Genomic DNA, 22,683 nt, shown 5'->3' on the forward strand with positions numbered 1-22,683 from the left:
GAACGAGGAATGGGGGAAGAAATTAAGACATATAAAATTCAAGGAGTTATAAGTTAAATAACACAATGTTTAACTTTATTAAGCAAGCATTTCTAATTGTTTTTAAAGTTGAGGAAACAATGAAAAAGTTAGGCAACTTGTTGTTTTTTTCATAGGATAACCTAGCGCTTGCACTGTAAGAGATGGCTGGGTTTATATTCAATGGAGCTTCTTAAGGATCCTGTTGCCCGGAGGCTACACAGTCCTGGGCTGCAGACGTAAATATCAGGCTGTTGGCATGCACTGTTGCAGATACACTTTTACCATAGCTAGTGGTTAATTTGTAAAAAAAAAAAGTGCTGGGGCTTTCAACAGAAAGCAGCTTGGACCAGCCCATTTCACCTGTTAGCTCCGCCTAAAACAGAACCAAATGCTAACCATTACAGTGGGGAGAAGATGTGGCGTAATTGCCTGAGCTGCAGACTTTGGAGCTGGGGAACCAGGTTTGAGTCTCGGCGTCGGCTCAACATATTGTGATTCTGGGCAAATCACGTAATCTCCCCGTCAATTAATGTGTCCTTACCTGGTGCTCATGAAAAGCGCCGGTATTCATGATTAAGTGCTGGTGGTGAGTACCAGAAACTACAGGCTCAAATTAAGCACTGCCCATGGTGCAGAGCTAACATCTTGAGCACTTTAAATTAAGCATAGTTAGCTAAGGGCTTTAATATACAGATTAGGCACAGTACTTTACGGTGGGTCTGTACCTCACCGAGTGAAGTTCTTTAGCCTACTCTTTGGCAGTCCCCTCTCACCCTTGACTCTCAGTCCATGTGTCTCTGATTTAATGCCCTTCTAGTTCCACGTAAATAAGAATAGAATCCATAGTAACAGAATTTTATTGCAATGTCTTTCGAGACAAACTCTTGATGAAGACATCTGCCTAATGCCAATAACTCAGTAACACATACTCGTCAAGTTACTCTACTTCTGAAGTCAGATTTATTTTATTGAGTTGGAGTTAAAAGAGACCTCGCCCTCAAAACACATACTGACTGAGTTAAGCATCCAGACTCAGACACCTTGAAAATGGCTGTCTACAAATTGCTGCAGGTCACCTTCTCAACATCTTCTTCCCATTTTTCTTCCCATATGCTAAAACTCGAACTTCAATTTCTCTTGTGGATAGAATAAACTGCAAATGCACTGCCCAGTTCATGATAACTGAAATGCCTTCAATTACCGGAAGAAAATAAATACAGAGTAGATTTCTCTAGCTGAATTTCCAGTGGATAGTACTCGACTTTTAGTGTTTCCTTCAGCAATTGGAAGAGTTCCTATTGCCGCCAAGTTCTACACTAGGCTAGTGCTTAATTTGTGCCGGTGTCTGCAGGTGCTTGACACCAGCACTTAATTCCTAACACAGGCACTTTTCTTATAACAGTCTTTCACGTGGTGGAGCTGTCTGCCTATTCTTAGCAGAGGACGTCAGTTTAGCAATTTACTATACTTTCAAAAATAATAATAGTGTGTCCAGGCCATTGGTACTGCAACTGTGCAGCAGTGGTAATGGTTGATGCAAGCTGCAGTTGCATTCTAAGCGATATCTTGCACCCAGACACTTACATTTTCAAATTAAAGTCTGAACAAAGTACTTTGTTCTTCACATATACCAAATTAAACATCATTTGTTTCATTTAACACCTTTAAAAAACAACATGGATTTCTATAGATTTATAACCACTTATCAATGATGTGCCAAGAGTATTTTGACAATGTCTAACATACACAAGTTAGGGCCCTCTTCTCTCACTTCTGATTCCTTGACGCATGATTGGAATCAGAGCTAAGTCACATGGTAAAACCTATAGTAATTTCACCTCAATCCATTTAATAGTGTGTCTTTACTGTCATTAGCTTATTTGTGGTTGTTATAGATTAGCTTTCAGTAATTAGTTTCTTAATTTTACATTCCTTCAGAACCCTTATTCTTCCCTACCCACATCAGTCACAAATGCCCTAAAGCTATCCCTAGGTAGCATGTGCTGCTCTGTGAATCATGAACAAATAGCCACTTAGACATTACTGCATATCTGGATTTAAATATCTTCAGACTGTGTGTAGCTGGCTATGTCGCCTGGTATCTCAAAATTACAAAAAGAATGCACCTTAGATCTTGCTTTATCAATCGACAACCATATTCATTTTGACATAAATGAGATAAGGGCTCAGTACAATTTTGATTCACATCAACATGTATTTATTTCATTCCTATTAGTAATCCATGTATTTCTTATTTACAATAGGGTCATCATTTTTATTCCATAATATATATTTTTTCATTTTTTCTGCAAAACGTATACAAAAGGTGTTTTTGAAAACATTAAAACACACTAATCCTATCACTTACGTACACATACATGCCTCAATCTCCTGCATTCATCACACAGAGGGCATCACAAAGCTTAGTTGAAAAACTCAATTCTTATGGGTCTGGTCTGGAATAGACCTTGCTAGATCAAATCACTAATGGTGCTCAAAATTAAACTTTTCTTCTATTCTCATGAATGAAAGAATTCATACATCAAGTCATCATAGGAAGAATTCAATTTGCACAATCTATTCCTTAACAACGTTCTTGATTCTTCGTGTTTTTATGTTATTTACAAATGTGGCTTAGCCAATCTTCCTCCACATGTGTGAGCCAAAGCTCAAGTAAAGGTGTCTGGCTTTTCTGTTCTTTTGTTTGGAGGTGGATACTTTGGGGTGCACACTGTGACCTGGTTTGAGGAGTTGTATGTTAAATTAATGCAAATTAAGAAGCCCTGCATTTTAGTGCATATTTCTGAATGTGTGGCTAAGCAACATTTTATGTGATTGCAGGCTTTGGATGGTTTGTAGAGTCGTTAATGTGGCACTCCTGAGGAAGGCGTTTTTGCTGAAACACGCGTTGTGGAAGATTTGCTATGCCATATTTGGAAATAATAACATAAAAAACGAAGAATCAAGAACGTTGTAAAGGAATAAATTGTACAAATTGAATATTCCCTATGATGTTTTGATGTATGAATTGTTTCACTCATGAGAATAGAAGCAAAGTTTAATATTGAGCAACATTAATGATTTGATCTAGCAAGGTCTATTCCAGACCCATAAGAATTGAGTTTTTCAACTAACATTTGTGAAGACCTTTATCTGACGAATGCAGGCGATTCAGGCATGTATGTTTTCATAAGTGATTAGATGAGTGCGTTTTAATATGTGTTCCCAAAAATAACTGTAATCATTTTCCAGAAAAAAATAAAAAATATGTATGATGGAATGAAAATAATTACCCTATTGTAAATAAGAAATAAATGTATTACTACTAGTGATGAAATAAATACATGTTCATGTGAATCAAAATTGCACTGAGCTCTTATCACATTTCTGTCAAAATGAGGATGTTGTCTATTGATAATGTAAGTTCGGACGGTGTTCTTTTTGTAATTCTGAGCTTATGTTCCTTGCCCAGTCGACTTATTTCTAGCAAGGGGTCCTTCGTTTTAGCAATATGCCGCCTGGTATTACTACCTGCACACACTAACTGAATATGTATGTTATTACTAAACACCTAAATGTCTTCTTTCCCACAGGCCATCTAATACCTGTGAATCAGTTGTATACGCAAACATGAGGAGAGTACTTGGATTTGTTCTACCACCTCATAAAACCTATAACGTTATCCCTTAGCACACGTTTTTACAGACTTGGCCAGTGATTCTGTCTACTTCATAAAAATAATGTTAAAAGAACTATTCACCTATAACTCCAATTACCTCACTTTCTCGATCTGTTGGTTCAATTAGGTGATTGGTCCTATTTACAAAAACAGCTAATGGAGGACCCCACGCCTGACTTAGACCCATGGGTATAAATGATCCTGTAGCAAAAATCATCACAGAGATTATCCTACAGAATCTGTTAGGCTTGATCGAAACCATAAAATTGATTTCAATTTGGCTGGGGCTTTCACCTCTGGTCTTTTAACCATGGACCAGGATGTTGTTTAAACACCCTGATTGAGACATATGCGACAAACTATTTGCTACACTTTGATTATTCATCTTCCTGCAATGTATTTATCACAGAATGACTATGGAATAAACTGAAGATACCAGTGTGTCACTGAGCCTTGGGTTACTCAGGAAAAGTTTAAGATGTTATTAAAAAAATGTTGTTTATTGGCTTCATATTTTAACATATGTCAATTTTGTTCCTACAATCGTACTGTCAATCACGAGGTAGATACATGAAATAAGCCACATGAAAAACATCCATTATTATAATATGCCAGTGATTCAGTACTCCTTAAGAGAATAAGCAAAGCTCTGAAGATAACAAGTCTGAAGGATCCATATTACGGGGGAGCAAGTAATATAGACAAATTTTACATCAACAAGACATACCAGTCACAGTCATAAGAAGATCAACTTAAAGTTAGGAATAGATGTCAAAAGGACCTGGCCAAACAATTTGATAGTGGACATTGTCCAGAATATGTCACCACAAGAAAGATGTATCAATGAACTTGCAAGTAGGATTAATATATTGTAAATGTAAGCAGCACACATCATAGAAATTAGGTAATTTACAAATTTGCCTGGTTGTGACTTCAGGGTGCCGTCAGATGCAGGAATCCAATAGCCTCGGGGGTCTCTGGCCTCTTTGTCAAATGATTCATTTAATGCATCAGTACCCACAATAAGGAGTTGTAAACCTGGCTAAGTTAATTGTACTTGGACTTGTAAAATAGTTTAGCAATTTACCACACTGAATTGAAAATTCTCTAATATGTTCCAATTTTCCATGAAGAAAAAAGACTTGATTAACTAGGCCACCTCAGAAAATGTATCAGTAACAGGCAGATAATGTGTCCTGTACATGTTGCAATTTATAGGAGAGTGTTATGAACTCAACTGCGATTGCTCAGACATTTGGCCACCATCAACATCCTGTGCATCTCTATCTGAGCAGCATGTCCCGGATTAACAGAAATTCTGCTCAAGCTGTTCATCTCAATCCTTGCCTGTGGAGATCGAGTCCACATGGACACCGTAAGAGTCTACGGACATCCAATCTGTCACAATGTACTTCAGGGATCCATACCCTCCCTGTTGGCTTAAATCATTATGTGGAATCTCTTGTACCATTACTCATCCAACACAGAATCGCATCCACCAGTACACAGATGATGCACAATTCTATCTGAAGGTGTCATCAACTATGAGCATCTAGTATCTCACACACAAAGGCTGATTCTCCTTCACTAAGTACATGTCTAAAATGTATATCAAAAAAAGTTTGACAAAATTAAACTCCTATTAACACCAACCAAAACATATCTAATTTTGTAATGCCTTGGTGTTATGACACTATACCACCTCACCCCTTAAGTATCCAAAGAGGCTAAAAAATGGTTTCGCCATTGATAATGAACGCACTTTAGAGATTTTGGCGCCCTGTGCGACAATCATGACCACCTCCTCGGATTCCCTCACAACCACCGGGCAAAAGGGCCTTCATCTCTCCATTTGCCCTCTCTTACATACATTTCATTTGCTTTAAAGCACTAGTAAATGCTGGTTTTACGAATAAGATGGCATATTTAACCAAAAAAATCTTTTCGGCAACATTAGGAATAGGTAATGAAAGACTGGGAGGGAAGGGGGCTGAACTTCCTAACCGATTTTATGCAGCTTGCATGCAGCTCTTTGATGACAGTTCGTAACAGTCACTGTTCTATATTAGGGTTGTATCGGCGGTAACGAAAGGATCTCTGTGACAAAAGTAGTAACCCACTCAGCTATCCACATAAAAAACAGATGTGCTCTTCACAGGTACTCTTTCATTGCAGAAGGCATACTAACCCATGTGTGCTGCATTATGGCGAGTCAAAACTGGTACTAAACAAATCTCTGATCTCTCTGTCTAGCAGAAACATTAATCATATGAACTATTTTCACATTTTTAATGCTGTCTGAAAACTGAACGCACAAGGAACTCTACTGCAGGTGTTTTTAAATCGTAAGTTATTGCTAAACACAGCACTCCCCCCTCCCTGAGGTCAGCACCCCCTCCCCAGGTCAGCGCCCAGTGCGGCCGCACCGGTCGCACTGCCTTAAAGTCGGCCCCTATACTGAACCTTCTCTTTCGCTTCTTATGTCACCAAGAAAATGTTAGCGTTCTGCAATTCAAGCTCTCTGATTCACAGGAATGTCATTTCTCTCTGAAGGAGAAGCGTGGAACTTCTTGCAAGCTCTGGTCACATTCCATCTTGTTAGTGCTAATGCCTTACTGGCAGCATTCCCAACCCCTCACTGGTTCCTTGAAACCCTTATCTGTGTCACAGTCAACTTTGTTAAATGTTGGGAGAAACATAAGCCCATCAGTCAACCCCTAATAAACTTGCACTGGCTGTCCTAAAAGAAGCAAGCCTGGTTTAAACCTTAATGCATCAATTATATTCAAGTTGCCACTAATGTCCGCCTATCTGGCTAAAATGTGACACAGATTGCAAAGAAAATGTCACACTCCAAAACAAGAGGTAAAAAAAACAAAAAAGACGAAGAGACCTTCTCCTATATGTCAAGGACCTAGAACCACACTCCGTTCTACCCCCGTCCGACTTTTAGTCACATATACTACGAAACGTGCATGAGCTGACCTGCCAGTATGCTTCCGCCAGCCAAATATGCAGACAGCTATTACTGACTCACTGCTTAACATTTCAAACAGAGACGATGCATAATCCACGCATCTAACTTGTGCTGTCTTGAGTGGGCTTCAGGTAAGCTTTCCTTATGGATTTCTTCTATTCCCAGTCAATGAAAGCCCATGTTTTCACTTTTGTTACTGTTTGAAGTGATGCACAAATACTTTACACATTGCGTCTAAGTTAACCCCTTCGACGCTGATGACGAGCTGGGCTCGTCATGGCGTAGCCTCCTCGCACGCTGATGACGAGCCCAGCTCGTCACGTATAGTGCGTTTCCGCAAAACCCAGCGTGCGAGCGGAATTCCGCTAGCGCGCATGGTGTTAAGCCTGACTATTCTGTGCCAAGCTACCCGAGGGTTGAGCACAGGATAATTTAGAGCTGGCTTGGGCCTCACCCTGACAAGGATTGTGGCTGCTACTTGAGTAGGGTTTCACCCCTCTCAACCATTGGCCAATTTCTTACAGAAGGTATGTTGTATATAACCTTATGGCATAATTTCTCTGAAGGCCAAGGTAGTGGTTCCAGCTAGACATCAAAATAGCTTGAGATAAGAACACAGTCCACAAATGTAGACCATTCTGCATCATTCAGAGGGTTTTCTGATGTATTGATAGCAGGAGGTTGCTTATGTGCTGACAGTGGACGTGCATATATATTCATTATACAAACTTAAACCCTGCCTTGGTCTGAATGCCTTAATACTGCACATGTAGACTCTGCGTTGGCAGTACCATGACTCCTACCTCCTACCCTCTCTATGACCAGCTGGGTTGGCATGTAGAAATACCAATGGATGTACACACACATTTAAAAGGAGATAATCTGCTTGGGAAACACTGGTATTTGTTGCACAGCACACAACTAGTAGTTATGTATGAGTCTTGCAAAAATACTAGTACGGGTGCTGGCATGTAAATTGGGGTTTTGTGGCAGACAGAGAGCATAGATATGGGTTGGTTTCGTTTTCAGTTGTCTGCTAAAATACAAATTCTCAAGAGAAAATAAAAATTATACTGCCACCACCTCTGGCTTCTACTTCCACCTTTGATGAGATTTACAGTGCTTAAATGCCAATAAAATAACATTGCTCGAATTTTGTTTGTGTGTGTATTGGATTCTTTTGCAATATTTCTTATTCATCTCTTTAAATCTAAGTTCACACCTCAAGGTGATGATCTTGGCTTCACAGTACTGCCCTAACCCCCATCGTGGTGACAACCCCGGTACAAGGCAACACAGTCTGAACTCTCTAATTGACTTTCAAGTTGTGATCAGTCATATTACAGAGATAAATGTATTTTATTTTTCTTAACATCTCTAGTGATCTAAGAATCTACTTTATTCTGCTTCTCTCTGGGTTACTTTCCCTTGGGTATAATCTTTGTAATATTAGAGGTCTTATTGCAAAGTTGACTTTGCCGCTCAGGGTAGTAAACACAAACTCTCCACAGAGTCTGTGGATCTTAAGAAGGTAGGATTCCTCCAGAGCTGCAGGCTCTTGGGTTTAACTTCACTCTTGAGGGCTTCCCCTTTGAATGCACAAGTGGCAGCTAGGGGTCTTCTCAGAAAAGAACCAGGTACTCTGCCTTTCTACCGGGGCAACGTGCCCATCTTGTCTGCACATTCATCGCCAAGATACCCTTCAAGAAGTCTTCAATGGAACCTTCCATGAAAAGCAGAGGCCTCTCATTTCTGAGGTAGCTTGATAAAAAAAGCAGCTTTCAAGGTGGAAACAATGTTAATATTCTTAATAGCATAATTGGCACACTTACCACAATTCTATCAGAGAACCCTCTGCTCCACAGCTCAAGGCACATTGTTTTGCTAAATTTAGAATGATAGAGATCACACGTTGTTCTGAAGGAGTACTGTTAGTGGAATGGAAGTTGGAACATCAAATATAGAATATATTAAAACATTTGCAAAGGGTTCTTTCAACACTCTTTTCTCCGATCTACGCCGAAGCGCACCTACAAGATCACTGAGAAATGTTTTACCAGCCATCTGGTCATCACCCCAGACCACAAAACATTTTACACATTGGCCACACTATAAACCCACAGTCCATTCATCTTACACTGATCTTATGGATAATCATAAAATATTCTATCCTACAGTCTTCTTCACTCCCAGCTCAAGGGCAATACTCCTTAGCACACGCAAATTACAATGTTGCTTATATATGCCAGTGTTTCCACCAATTGTCACAATATAGTAAAGATGAGTTCTTGTTCTTGTAATTCAGTTTCAAATGTATTCCTGTTCACTGGAAACTCTCACACAGCCGACACGTGTTTCGTCGTAAATGGGAATGCAACCCACGACTTTTTCAAGGCTATTTCCAGATCTGTTCTCTCGTTAGTGTAATGCGGTGATAATTCCACTCGAGCGGACATGCTGCGATTGAACGGGGGTCTCCAAGAAACTACTTGTACTGGCGAGAGCCACCTTGACCATATTGGAGCCATAATTAGGCAAATAATTCACCTGGAGAAAACACAACGGATGACCCCCGTAGAGCCCATATGCGGGTTGGAATTATCACTGCATTACCCTAACGAGAGAACAGATCTGGAAATAGCCTTGAAAAAGTTGTGGGTTACATTCCCATTTACGATTAAACATGTGTCGGCTGTGTGAGAGTTTCCAGTGAACACGAATAAATTTGAAACTGAATTACAAGAACAAGAACTCATCTTTACTATATTGTGACAATTGGTGGAAACACTGGCATATATAAGCAACATTGTAATTTACGTGTGCTAAGGAGTATTGAAGTTTTGAGGCAGTAGCCGAATTTTGGGGGGAAAAAAGTGGTTCCTTCCACCTTGTAGCACTGTCGAATAGTTCAGTACCCAATATACTGTGATACTTTCTAAGTGGCGCCAAGTAACCTATATCAAACCACTATCAGTCCATTCAACCCGCTCAAGGGCAGCTACACATGGTACAATAAGTGTGCACCATCATGCACTACACCAAAACACTTCCTACATAGGCCACACTATAAAAACCAGAATGCACAATGATGTTTATGGGTGCACCACTCTATCGCTCACTACTCCACGCCACTAAAAGCTAGAGCGCCGCAATTTGTGACAAAGTAAGGGCAACCATGTGGCCACCACAAGTGACACCAAAATAGTTCCAACATAACCCACTCCCTAAACCCACTGTCTTCCAACCAAGCAGGACCCACTGAGTAGCATGTGACCTGTCCATCGAAAAGTGCTTTGAAGCCTAGGCACGGGTGTGAGGCACTACATACCTGACTCTGTCTGCTTTGCTCTCTCCTGTCTACCTTTCCCCCACTTCCTTCCATTCCTCATTGGAGGTGTGTCTTGGATATGCTACGAGCTAATATCTTATATTATTGTGTAAGATCACGTTTTTCTCCTAAGCATATACTGGTAATTGCAACTGTAACTGATGTAACCATGCAACAATGTTTCGAAACAATGCCCTTTCCCATGTAAAGCGCTCTGATACCCCCGGGTCTAGCCAGCGCTATAATAAAACTTTTCAAATAAATGCAAAATACAATGCAATACGCGTTTGGGTGGAGGAGAATAATATGAAAAATAGATGAAAGACAAACAAATATTTGTAAGCACCACTTCTTAAAGAAACTTTCGTATTTTTGCCTAAAAGTCATATCTAAAACATTTCGTGACAGCTGATTTCCAAATATTTAAAAAAAACAAAGAGCTGTTCTTACCTGAGAGGGTGGCGAACTGCTTGTGAAGCTGTTCTATAATGTCCACTGCCACCAGAGGCCTGATCTCCTGCTGCATGATTTCATCTGTGGAGAAAGGAAAAGGGGCCCAGTGAATACCAGAGATGCTTCAGAAGTGAAAGCAAAGAAACACACGCTGCCCCAGCGCGGTGCACCACAAAGGAGGCCCTCAGAGGCTGACAGGGCCCGGCGCGCGCGGTGTGTTAGCGCGTGACTCGCGAGAGGAAGGCTCTGACGCGGGGGGGGGAAACCCGTGCACGCGCCCTACTGTAGTGCTTTCTGCGCCGGGCAATGTTTCCAAATTAAACATGGGCTGTGCATTTTATAAAGCGTGTCATAAATGTATGCATTCATAAATCATTCTTCTGGTTCGTGTACCGAATTCTCCAGACTGTTGGCCACGTGCCCCTTCAGAGCCTGGCCTCTTACAACGGTCTGCAGAAAACTGCCCAGTTCAATTGTCATTTTTTTAAACCCTGCGCACTTTCTGTGCCTTTTTATGTTTCTACCCAAAAAAGGGGAAATGGGATGTGAGAAACAATGGAATATTATTATTTTGGTAGCGAAGCTGGCGCCTTTGAAGCGCAGAATGAAAGGAAGCCAGGCACAGCTGTAGGTGCAGACACAAAGAGGGGGGCCAGCTTTATTGGGGGGGGTGGGGGGGCGAACTCCAATCTGTCCTGCCGTCGAGTGAACTCGCGCCGACCCGGCTGTGTGTCAGATCTTGTAAATAATGCAAGCGGATGTCTGGAAGCGGCTCCAACGCGCCTCTGCGTGAAATGCGCGCGTGGTTATAATGTCTGCGACACAAGCTCTGTTGGCATCAGGAGGCTACCACACCCGCACACACAAAGGCCAGTTTATCATTAAAACTAGCATCACCTGAAAGATGTGGGGGCCCTCTGAAGTGAACGCATCCTCCTATTGGGTATTGGCTGAGATGGCGCTAGCTCCGTGTCTAATGCACATAGTTTTACAACCGGAATGCGTTGTACTGTGTCATGTTTTCTATCCCATTTGTTTGTGCATAAAATCAATAAAATGCCTAATTATTTGAAACAAGCATTACCATGCCTCTGGTCTGTAGTGTATTTGGTGGAGAGGCCCCACGAAATGGTAAGGTGAATAGGATCATTTATTTTTTAAGAACCCGTCGCGTGGGCGGCAGAGCTCACGATAATAAATAACGTTCTGTCAGGTAGTTACCCTCCACCTGAGATCCCAACTGTCACTTCAAACTCCCTCAGAACGTTTCCTCCCGAACATTCCATTCACCTCAACGGAAACAGTCACCACAGGCGCGCACGCAGGCACATACACGCATGCACGCTGCAGGTTTGTTAATGCCCTGTCCAACTGTCCAAGTATTGACAAGCCCCATATGACCACCAAGGTGGCCTTCGGAGTCCTCCATTTGTCGGAGATGTGGTTATGGCCTTCTTTCTTTTTTCCTCCCTATGAAAGACGTGCTTATGTGCAGGGCACAAGTCCTAAAAAAAGAAGTGGGGGGGGGGGTGGGTTGGGGGGCTGACGTCACGAAAGTTGGCTTGCACCATCAGACTCATTGCCTCCCCTCACTCACCCCATGGATGCAATTGCATCAGAGAAGCCAGCGCGTGAGCAGCGTTCTGAATGAGCTCCAATCTCGCCCCAGAGAGGCCCAAGAGTGAATGTGTTGCTCCATTTGTTCCAGTTATCGAGCTTCCGGTAAAATAAGTGGGGGACGCCGTCCACCTGCGTGGTACCCCGACTCGAGCCCTGCTTATGTATCACTGCTGTGCCTGGTGGCTTCAAAGTGAGCCGCTAGTCATTTCCCATTGATAAGCTCTCCTTTCTTTAATGGCTATGTCAACAGGCAGGAGGCAACCATACGGCTTTCACTGATTGTATTTATGTATTATTGGAAGACTTCTGTAGAGCGCCAACACATCACCCTCTTCCAGGGCTTTAAGTGGGATGGAAAAACTTGGGGGGGGTCTCTCAAATAGGCTACGGCTAACCCAACATGTGCAGTTTAGGCCTTAAACATAAGTTCTGTGAAGGTGCCAGGGGGGAATACTGCACGGCATCCCTGGTCTCCTTTGGAGCTCTGGGTTTACATGACCTGACAAATCCTTGTGTTGCTCTCATGCAGTTTTTAACATAAAACGCATGAAAGCCAGTGGCGACTCCTTCACTAAGGTGGATCCAGTTCGTGTTCCAGTCTTATTTTTTGGCCGATATGTTTAGTCATTTGCTGGCAGTAGAGTCCCACGTGTGCAGATGCAAATTGCAATGTTGCTGGTGCAAGGAGAAATGCTCTACAAGTTAATACATTTTACTTGACAGGTCAAATATTTTCAAGGCTCGGCTAGTGCAGGGGCAGAGACAGCAGTGATGGCTTCTCTGCTATGGCCGAGGAGCGTTGCCCCAGTGCTTTTGAGCAGTGAAAAGTGAAGGAAATATAAAATGATAATAACTTTAAGTTATCATCCTTTTATGTTTCCTTTGCAGGCAGGCGGTTGGGTGGGGCTGCTCTGCTTCCGGAGCAGGGCAAGGGAAGAGTGGTTTGCCCACTCCTAAGTGCGCAATGACTGCTTGGTTGGGCCTCTGCATTGCAGCAATGTGATTGGTCAAGGGAGCCTGGGTGCCTACAATTGACAACGCTGAAATGCAGTGTTGTGATTGTTCAGGGGAGCCAGGCTGTTCTTCTTGGCTTCCTGTCTGACGAGGAGAGCAGGAGCAGTGACGTGGGACCCGGCGGCAAGGTGAGTGAATGAATATATATATATATTTTTTTTCCATTGCGCAACCTCAGCGCCCCCCTCACTCTCCCCTTCCCAGCTCTCACCACGCCACCCGGGGGTCATGTCGGCTGCCACTGAGAGACTGGCATCTATAAATTACCTACATTTCCAATCCTGACCTGACATAGGTCAAATTTTCCAATTATATCACATAGCATAACTATTTGCACTGCATCTAGTTATTGATGTACTGGCCGTATTTTTTGTGTTACTTAGAGCCGGTTCAAGACCATTTCCTTTGACTGACCAGCCGCAATTCATGAGCTGACGAACAATTAGGTTCTCCTTTGTTACGCAGTCCTGATGAAGACCCCATTCTAAGGCCGGATTCACCTTGATCTCCCCAGGGGTCGAAACGTTGACAAATACTACCACACAAGCCCCAACAACTGAGAACCTCTATCAGTGTCCATATTATGCTATGTGATATAATTGGAACATTTGACCTATGTCAGGCCAGGATTGGTCTCACTATGTGAATTTGATGTATTTATGCCACACCATCTTTACCTTGTCCTTCCTCACACAATCATTCTGACCCTTAAAACCCCGTCCTTTTCCCCAGCACTAGAGCACCTTTCTCAATAAGTGATTTGATTGATTGGAGATGGGAGAGCAACTGCGTTGCCAAACCAAAAAGTAAATTTTTGCTGAAAAATAAAATTGCATTCAGTGCAGATCAACTTACAGTGGTAGTGTGAATGCTGCTCTTTATTTCTTTTTGCTTTCAAAAAATGTTGCTACTGTGACCATTTGCTTATAATACTGTAAGTTTAATCCGGGTCTGGTAGCATTTCGGGTATCCCCTTTGGCATATAACACTAGATTCAAGCTAGCCTGGCTGATGAGGGGTGATACCCCAAAACCGGTCCCAGGATGCTTGTTTCTGGTCCAGGGAGGATCTGGCTTGGCAGTTCGGGGTGGATGGTTCCCAGGGGGGACAGGGTCAAGACTGATTTGTATGTGGCTGGATCTAAACTGAGGTGGCATGGTGAGCAAAAGACAATGGATTTAACCCAGATCTCTTGACTGGGGGATGATTGTTTTGATTTATTCCGCTCTCTGTCCATCAATTGTGTGTCTTTAATTTTCTAAAAGTGGCATTTTCAAAATTGTGACTTAAAATCTGACTTTACCATTAAAGGTTTTAAATTACAATTCTTTAGAGACCAAACTCGACACTCTTACCTGCTCCGTATTGAAAGCTATCGCTTATCAAAAGTAGTAAGGTAACTCAATAATATCCTATAGAAGAGGCAGGCCTTGCAGTAGTGAAAAACAAATGGAAGAATTTCTCATTACGAGGACATGCAAAATATAAAAGTATATGTCCAACTTTTTAAATACACTACACTCTCCCCGATGGGCGGCTTAGACCCACCCTAGGGGTGACTAAAATGTATTAAAAATAAACGTTTAGGCCTGGCAAAAGGTTTATTTTCAACTATGGGGATACTCACGCATGCTGTGTTATATCTTTTAATCAGTTTAAACGTTTTTTATGGTGCAAGATGTCTTCTGACGCGAGCAGACACCATTTGACCCCGCGGATACAAATGATGAACATGTTATATTCTGTCTGCAATTACGTGTAAGACATACGCTCACCGTGAAGCAAGTCCCGGATGAAGGGCGCAGCCCGAAATGCGTTGGGCAAATTGATGGATACAAATGTTGGAAGTCAAATGACTAGAATGGACAAACAAAATCAGATTAAGATTCACTAAATGGATAACAAATAAAAATAAAGGTCAAATTGATTTCCTTAAACAAGTGAAGAATTTATTCCACCGGTACAGCACAAATCAACAAAATGTTTATTCTGCTAGGCTGAAATGGCAATTTAAAACCACAAACACAGGCTGCAATGGCAGGCCTGAGACATATTTAAAGGGCTACCTAAGTGGGTGCCACTAGTAGCATTTAATTTACAGGTCATGGGTAAATGTAGTACCACTTTACTAGGGACTTAGAGGTAAATAACATATATTAATTAGGTGTAAGTCAGTTTTACCATGTTTAAATGAGAGAGCACAAGTCTTTTAGCACTGGTTAGCAGTTGAATGTGCGCAGAGTCTTAAAAGCCAACAAAAACAGTTTCAGAAAGCAGAAGGGGGAAGGTAAAAGGTTTGGGGATGACCCTGCGAGAGGGCCAAGTCCAACATGCATAATCTCGCATAACCTTCTTGAAATTTTGTGCAATTACACAAAAGCAAATTACCCCTACTCTGGAGTAACCACAAGACAGAATACGCTCTACAAAGCAGCAAGTGGTGCATAGTCAAGGGATCAATGAAATGTACTGAAAACTAATGAGAGCAGAAATAACGAGTATGGGTCAACACACAGCAAGGCTGAAATCCTGTTGCGTTGGTGCAAGACCATTTCCTCATTAGAACAGACAGTGAAAGCTAACCCCTACATAGATACAGCAGGTGGAAAATTACCATCCTTCTGTGAGTACAGGTTCTTCAGGTAGCACTGTAATTAAAAGCCACAGGTGGAAAACATAATTTCTTGATTCCAAGTAGCAAGGAAATACATCTTGAGTAATAATTGACTGCCATCCAGAAATAACAGAGCGAGTTTCAGGAGCAGTGACAGCAGTGTGCAGTAAAAAAAAAGTACTAATTTATCATAAATAGCGTGTGTAGTGGCTATACCTACCAAAGCTTCAAGTATCAGCAGCTGGTAATAGTTTTGGAACTTTTTAGAACCGTGCGAGAGTTAATGTTGTCAAACATGGCATAAACTTTTATCACTACAGCACACACACTCATGTAGTCTTGATCCTCACTCCTGATTTACAAATTGATCCGAGTGTCAGCCGCTCTGGCCTCTCCGCAGTTAACAGCTTTAATAACACTGAATGGCTGCACCTCAATGGAAGGACAACATAGACTTTGATTTAGAATCTTGGCGGGTAGGTACTCCATCACAAACGGGACGAATATCCCATCTGCCCTATTACAAGTGGATTTCATCCTAATACACCTTTAATAATGTGGAAGTAATACCCGTCACATATGTGACTGAGTACCTGTTCACCCAAAATATAAATCGGTCCCATCAATTCTCCCTAAAATAAATATTACATAAACCCTGAGAACTATGGAAACAGATTTCAATTTCTAGGAATCCCATTACCCAAGCGGAGAAGGTAAAACACTTAGAGTAATTGTTGACTTCGTCATGTCTATGAAACATCAAACAAATGTTACAGTTTTGTCCTTGAACTATGATATCAAATTTCTAATATGGATTTTGTCATTCCTATTGAAAGAGCACAGAACCAAGGTAGCGTGAGTACTGTACTAAGTATGTGATTATGGTGATCTTATTTTCAACGGTACACATTACCATGTTGGACACTCATTTCCTGTAATGCAGAAATATATGGTAATTCTTAGGCTTGGTGACTGGGAGTGCGACAGGTGATCCATAACACATGTACTGATACAATGTACTGATTACGCGGCCAGAGGCAACAACCTATTCCACCCTTCTCCAACTCATCATGACCAACAGAAGTCAATAAAAACATTGTGCCATTCTCCCCAGAAGACCCGACGGGCATACATTAGTCACTCGAAGGCACCCCCTACAAGAAACTATTCCATATGTCCTCAGGATGGCCCCAATCTACTAAAAACTCAAATACTGATCAAGACAATGTCAATTATAATCCTATCATGTACCTTACCTTCCTGAGAAAGGTAATGGAAAAGGCTGTCGCCACCAGTTTCATGACAAAATCAGAATCAATGACTGCCGGCAGAATGTTGTAAATATGATTGTACTTTGTTTGTTTTGGGGTGTCTGTCTTCTATGTTTTTAGTAGTTACAATACTGTGTTGATTCTGTTCTGACTGTGACCTGGCTAATATTTTAATGGTGGTCAGTTGGAGCCGAGCTAGATGGTGAGAGGCTCGTTTGTTCCTGTGCTGCAATAAACTCTTAAATCCTCACAAGAAGTCCATGCTTGTTTCCTGACTTCTAATGTACTACAATTTGGCGACAAGAAAAGTTATTGATCTCATCAAGTTGGGGGCCAGAAGAGAGAGTACTGTTGAGCCTTCTGTTCGACCTTTTATCAAGGTGTTGGATGATTTGTCTCTTTTGAATGATGTTGAGTTGATGAGGGGTGATAGATTTGTTCCTCCTTATTCTTTAAGACACAGACTACTTACTCTGGCTCAAGAAATTTTTTGGTGGCCATCCATTGATGTAGATACTGTTGATTGTGTTGAAAAGTGTAGCTTTTTCAAAGAGGGGGAGAAAAGACTAAAAATTGTGGGCACCCAAAATGATGGTGGAATTTCCTTTCTTAAACAACCATGGCATAGTATTTGCTTGGACTTTATAGGTCCAATGGATGAATAACCGGTTAATCAACGATTTGGAATAGTTGTTGTAGATTGTTTTTCTAAATGGTTAATTGTCAGTTTTGTTAAGGAGATTACTACTGATTCCACTATCAATTTTCTAAAGAGTTTTTTCAGTAGTGAAGGTTTCCCCTCTGTAATGATAACTGACAATGGTACACAACTGACGTCAAATAAGATGCGATTGTTTTTAGAGAGTTGTGGAATAACTCATCATCGGACCAGTCTGTATAATCCACAGGGAAATGGCATATGTGAGAGGGTTAATAGACTAGTAAAGGGTATTATTCAAATGACATGTGCGCTAGGATGTTTTTCTGATGATCGAGTACAAGAGATGGTGTGGGCCTATCGCTCCACTTCGCACAAGCAAGATCTCAAAACTCCTTTTGAATTGATGAGAGGTAGACCTCCCAATTCAAAATGAACACCCTCTTGGTTAAAGAATGTTAATGAAAAGTGTTATTCTCAGGAAATTGCTGACAAGATTCCTTTACCTATTGCTGTTGGTGATCTTGTCAAAAATAAACCTGGTAGAATATCTAAAGGACTTTCCAAGTTTAGAGGTCCTTTTTCTGTAAAACAAGTCTTTCCCCATTATTTACTTTTGGAAAATGGGGAAAAATGGAATTATCGCAGAGTTGCTCTATATCGCAAACACTCTAGTGCTAATTCCAATGATGTCAGGTCTGATTCTTGTTCAAGCAGTAGTGGTTATATGTTGTCTACCTATAGCAATCCTAATTCATCTGCTTTACCTGATATGAGGAGGGAAGAGGGTGGTGGTGATGCTTCTTGTTCTGGAAGTATACATGTTCAAAGTTTCCCTCCTGATATTTACAATGATTCTACCAACAACAGTGTGAGGAGTTCTCATACTCGTCGTCCACCTGTATATCTTGATGATTATATTTGCTAATCTATTTGTTTATTAATTCTCTTTTGTTTTTTAATTCAAGGGAGGGAGATGTGTTGTAAATATGATTGTACTTTGTTTGTTTTGGGGTGTCGGTCTTCTATGTTTTTAGTAGTTAGAATACTGTGTTGATTCTGTTCTGACTGTGACCTGGCTAATATTCTAATGGTGGTCAGTTGGAGCCGAGCTAGATGGTGAGAGGCTTGTTTGTTCCTGTGCTGCAATAAACTCTTTAATCCTCACAAGAAGTCTATGCTTGTTTCCTGACTTCTAATGTACTACACAGAACTAACAATCTGACTTCAGACACTAATACTACACAGAGAAAGAAACCTTCCAAATATTTATACAATGCCCTTGAAATCACCAATCACATTACCCAGCATATGAACAATACCCAGCTCTACCTGAAGATCACCTCTAACCATGGCAACACCAAATTGAATAATTCTCTTGCCCCCACCCACGGGCACATCTCAAAGTGGGCCCTCCCAGGATGGCGTTCGCTCACATCATCAACACTAGCATATAACCCCAGACGCAGAACTAGCTCGACAAGTTGAACCCCAATGGTCCAGTATTCATCTCATGAACAGCGCCTAATCATTTACTTTCCCCATTGATTCTAATCTCAGCTTCAAAATCCACACTGTACATAAGAAAAAGACAACCTGGCATCAACTGTCCATACACTACAGAGTGAAGACATTCCTCCAAGACGGTGGGAAAACCCAATATACCCTTGCGGGCTTGGGCAATGCTAATAGTGTTAGGTGTAAGGTGCCTACAAGGGATTTTTTTCAAACAATGAATTACTTTCAGATTAGAATTACTAGGTTCCAATATCTCCACATTTTGAAACAATCTGATTGAATTTCGCTACAGCCTTGATCAAATTCTACCGTTCTGGCAGTTAATGCAATGAAGATCTATTAAAAAAATAATAAAAATAAACACAGGATAATCTTTTGAAAAATATTTTCTTATTTATATTTCATCAATTCATAGGGTACATTTCAACAATTCAAGTTGATTTCAATGCTTACAAAAGAACAAGGAATTTAACACTTCATCCTGTGATTCATCTGAAAAAAAGTCCAATCCAAATAAAAACAGAAAGTGACATATATCTTTCTTAAGTAAAACAGTCACTTAAAAATACATTGAAACGTGGAGAAATGGACTGTGTAATCGACGTTTCGGTCTTCTATTGTTTTACTCCTTTAGAACATCTTCAAGACAACAAAGTTTGCATATAGCAGTGACCCTTTATGTTTTATAGTCCAGCTTTTTTGACCTTGGCAGTGTTGTATACGGTCCCGAGACACTCTTTGAAGGTCCTGGTCTTTTTCTGATATTTTTTGTCCCCAGGACAAGAAAGACGTTATTAAGCATGGGCGAATTTTGTGAATTCGCGATCCGCGAATTTGCGGATTTGCGAATTCGCAATCCGCAAAATTCGCGAATTTGAGGATTTTTGTTTTTTTGCGTGTTCGCTGGTTTTTTTGCGTGTTCGCGGGGTTTTTTGCATGTTTGCTGGAATGTTTGCGCCTTCGCGAGCCGCTTGCATAGCGAAGTTACCCATGCAGCCGTTTATGGGAGAGAGAGATAGATAGATAGATAGATAGAAAGAGAGAGAAAGAGAGGGAAAGAGAGAGGGAGAGAGAGAACGAGAGAAAGAAAGAGAGGCCGGATCTCTGAAGGGCCAGATTCCTGAGTTGCCTCTACAGAACATACAGCTTTTTATTTTTAGCAAAATGCATATGAAAATTGTGCTGTAAAGGTCTCTTTTAGTTTAACCCCTCCTGACAACTCAAAATGGGTGTATTTGCCATCCTCTCCCTTCTTCCTGTTTTTTATATCTGTAAGTGCTTCCTGATGAGGTTTAATTCCTTGGACAGGTGCCTCGTTGCCTACTTGTAACTATTCTCTGACCCTGCTTCAAGGGTCAGAGCAGGGTCAGAGAATAGTTGCAAATAGGCAACGAGGCGCCAGGAAGCAATTAGCAGCAGGTGTCCAAGTTGAAGTTAATTTGTTTGTAACCCTTTTGTAAAAGGTTACAAAGAAATTAGGTTCAGCTTTTGCACCTGCTGCTGTAACCCTTGCTTGGCTGAAAATTCGTCCCCGCTGATTCGCAGATTTTACCACGATTTCGCGAGATTCGTGGATCGCGAAATCGCGGAAAATACGCAAATTCGCCTGCGAAACAGATTTTACGCCCACCCTTAGACGTTATCTTTATGGGCTATTGGCTCCAAATCGTCCTCCTTTGTCTTTTATTAGCATTTAATGCTTCCAATTTTTTTAAACTGCATTTTTGCGCGGTCGGCGGAAGTCCCCCCCAGTCAAGAAAACACTGACCAGGACCATCAAAGAGTGTCTTGGGACCGTATATAACACTGCCAAGGTAAAAAAAAACTGGACAAAGTTCTACTGTCTGAAATCCCAGATCTACCTTCTCTGAAAAGTGTTCTCCCTACAGAAGCCTCATCAAAGGTCTCCAGTGGTTTGACAGGATTACATCCACACTCATAGACGCCCTCTGACTCCCTCTCTCAGCATGCATCACCTTCAAGACCTGTTGCATGACTCATAAGGCCATACGCTTTGGCACCACACAGTATATAGCATCTACATTCAAGACATCAGCGGGATCTTCCAAGATACGCTGCAGCAACATTGCCAAATGGAATGGACTAATAGACCAACAGATGGAAAAACCTTAGCACCAGATCTTCTTATGTTGTGCTCCAAGAGTATGGAATGGTGTCCCACTTGGAATGTGTTCTCTCTCTCTTTCACTACAGAAAAAAAACATCTTGTTGATGTTTAACTCCCAACCACATCTTATTACTTAATAACACCCCCCTTCACACCGCCTTCCCCTACCCGCTTGTGCTCACACAGTCCCCATCCCCCGCTTCCTTCTCACTCTGAACCGGCTTCTGATGCTTTCTAGCTGGAATCCTGCAATCTACAACCACTTACTAATTTACTAATTGAGGAACAAGAAACATATTGATCCCCAGATTGGAAACGTGGTGTCCTTGGAGGCACAAAGTCATCTTCAGCCCGAATGGGTAGCAATGCTTCTTGCTGAGTTTTCGGGTGTGGATTTTCTTGCTTTCTCTACATGCCTTGTAACAAGACACAAAATATGTATTGATATCCGTGGCAACTAATAAAGCAATGGCCAAGGAATAGAAAAGGGACAATACCCCCATCAAGAACAACAAGTACTATGAAAAATCGTGAATTCCACCTTCTCAACAATGTTCACAGATTGCAGAAAAGTAAGAACATTTAAAAAAAATACTTGAAGCAGAGGAGGACGAGCCATAAGGCAGGCCTGGGAGCAGACTTCATCTTGGAATATCATTTAATGCCAGCGCTGGAGTCAATGGGGTTGAGAATCCCCAGTTTAGCATTTGCTGTGGGGAGGGGGTGTGGCACTGAGACCAGTGGACTGGTGAGCTTGGCCAACCTCACTGGTTAGTTCTTTATGGCCTGTCCTGTCTGCAAGTTTGCAGACACAGGTTCCTGCAACCTCGGGAACCAAGAGGATTGAGAGACCGAGTTTTGTGGGGTGATTAAAGAGCAGCAAACCACCGCTGATCTCCCGGAGTAACCCACTTGGGTACAACAATGGACTGAGCAAATTATTATGTTTCCTTGCCAACACCCACTGGGGTAATATTCCAAAGGGACTTCAAGGACCAGGAAGCAATGGGTTTCCACGCCCACTGGGGCGGGTCTTCAAGCTGAAAAGGGAGCCCTTACAGTTGCCATGGATGCAGCTTGAGCCAGTGAACAAGGGCACGCAGTTGCCCGAAACGCGTTTGGCTAATGATACTTAACGAAGGAGCGGAAGTCTGTTTGCTGACTGCCCGCAATAAAGGAAGGTGAAAACTCTTATCTGCGTCGGCGTTTCCATCAGGGGGCTACCCTTTACGTTGGATTTGTTAGCGGCAGCCCAGCCGCAGAAACTCCCCTCCGCATGAAATCGGACTTGTGGTTCCTGCAACCTCGGGAACCAAGAGGATTGAGAGACCGAGTTTTGTGGGGTGATTAAAGAGCAGCAAACCACCGCTGATCTCCCGGAGTAACCCACTTGGTACAACAA

General features: G+C 41.8%; 1 protein-coding gene across 1 annotated transcript in view; it reads right to left on the reverse strand.

Annotated features, from left to right (window-relative positions):
- The window catches only part of LOC147683962 (guanine nucleotide exchange factor DBS-like), a 1,615,891-nt gene that overhangs the window by 1,288,409 nt on the left and 304,799 nt on the right, over positions 1-22,683 (reverse strand). Inside the window, exon 2 of the mRNA XM_086942584.1 lies at positions 10,456-10,539. Coding sequence (XP_086798710.1) covers positions 10,456-10,539 — 84 coding nt within the window. The remainder of the gene's footprint in view (positions 1-10,455; positions 10,540-22,683) is intronic.

Source organism: Lissotriton vulgaris, chromosome 11 (genome assembly GCF_964263255.1).
Source record: "Lissotriton vulgaris chromosome 11, aLisVul1.2, whole genome shotgun sequence".
In the NCBI taxonomy this organism is placed as follows: domain Eukaryota; kingdom Metazoa; phylum Chordata; class Amphibia; order Caudata; family Salamandridae; genus Lissotriton; species Lissotriton vulgaris.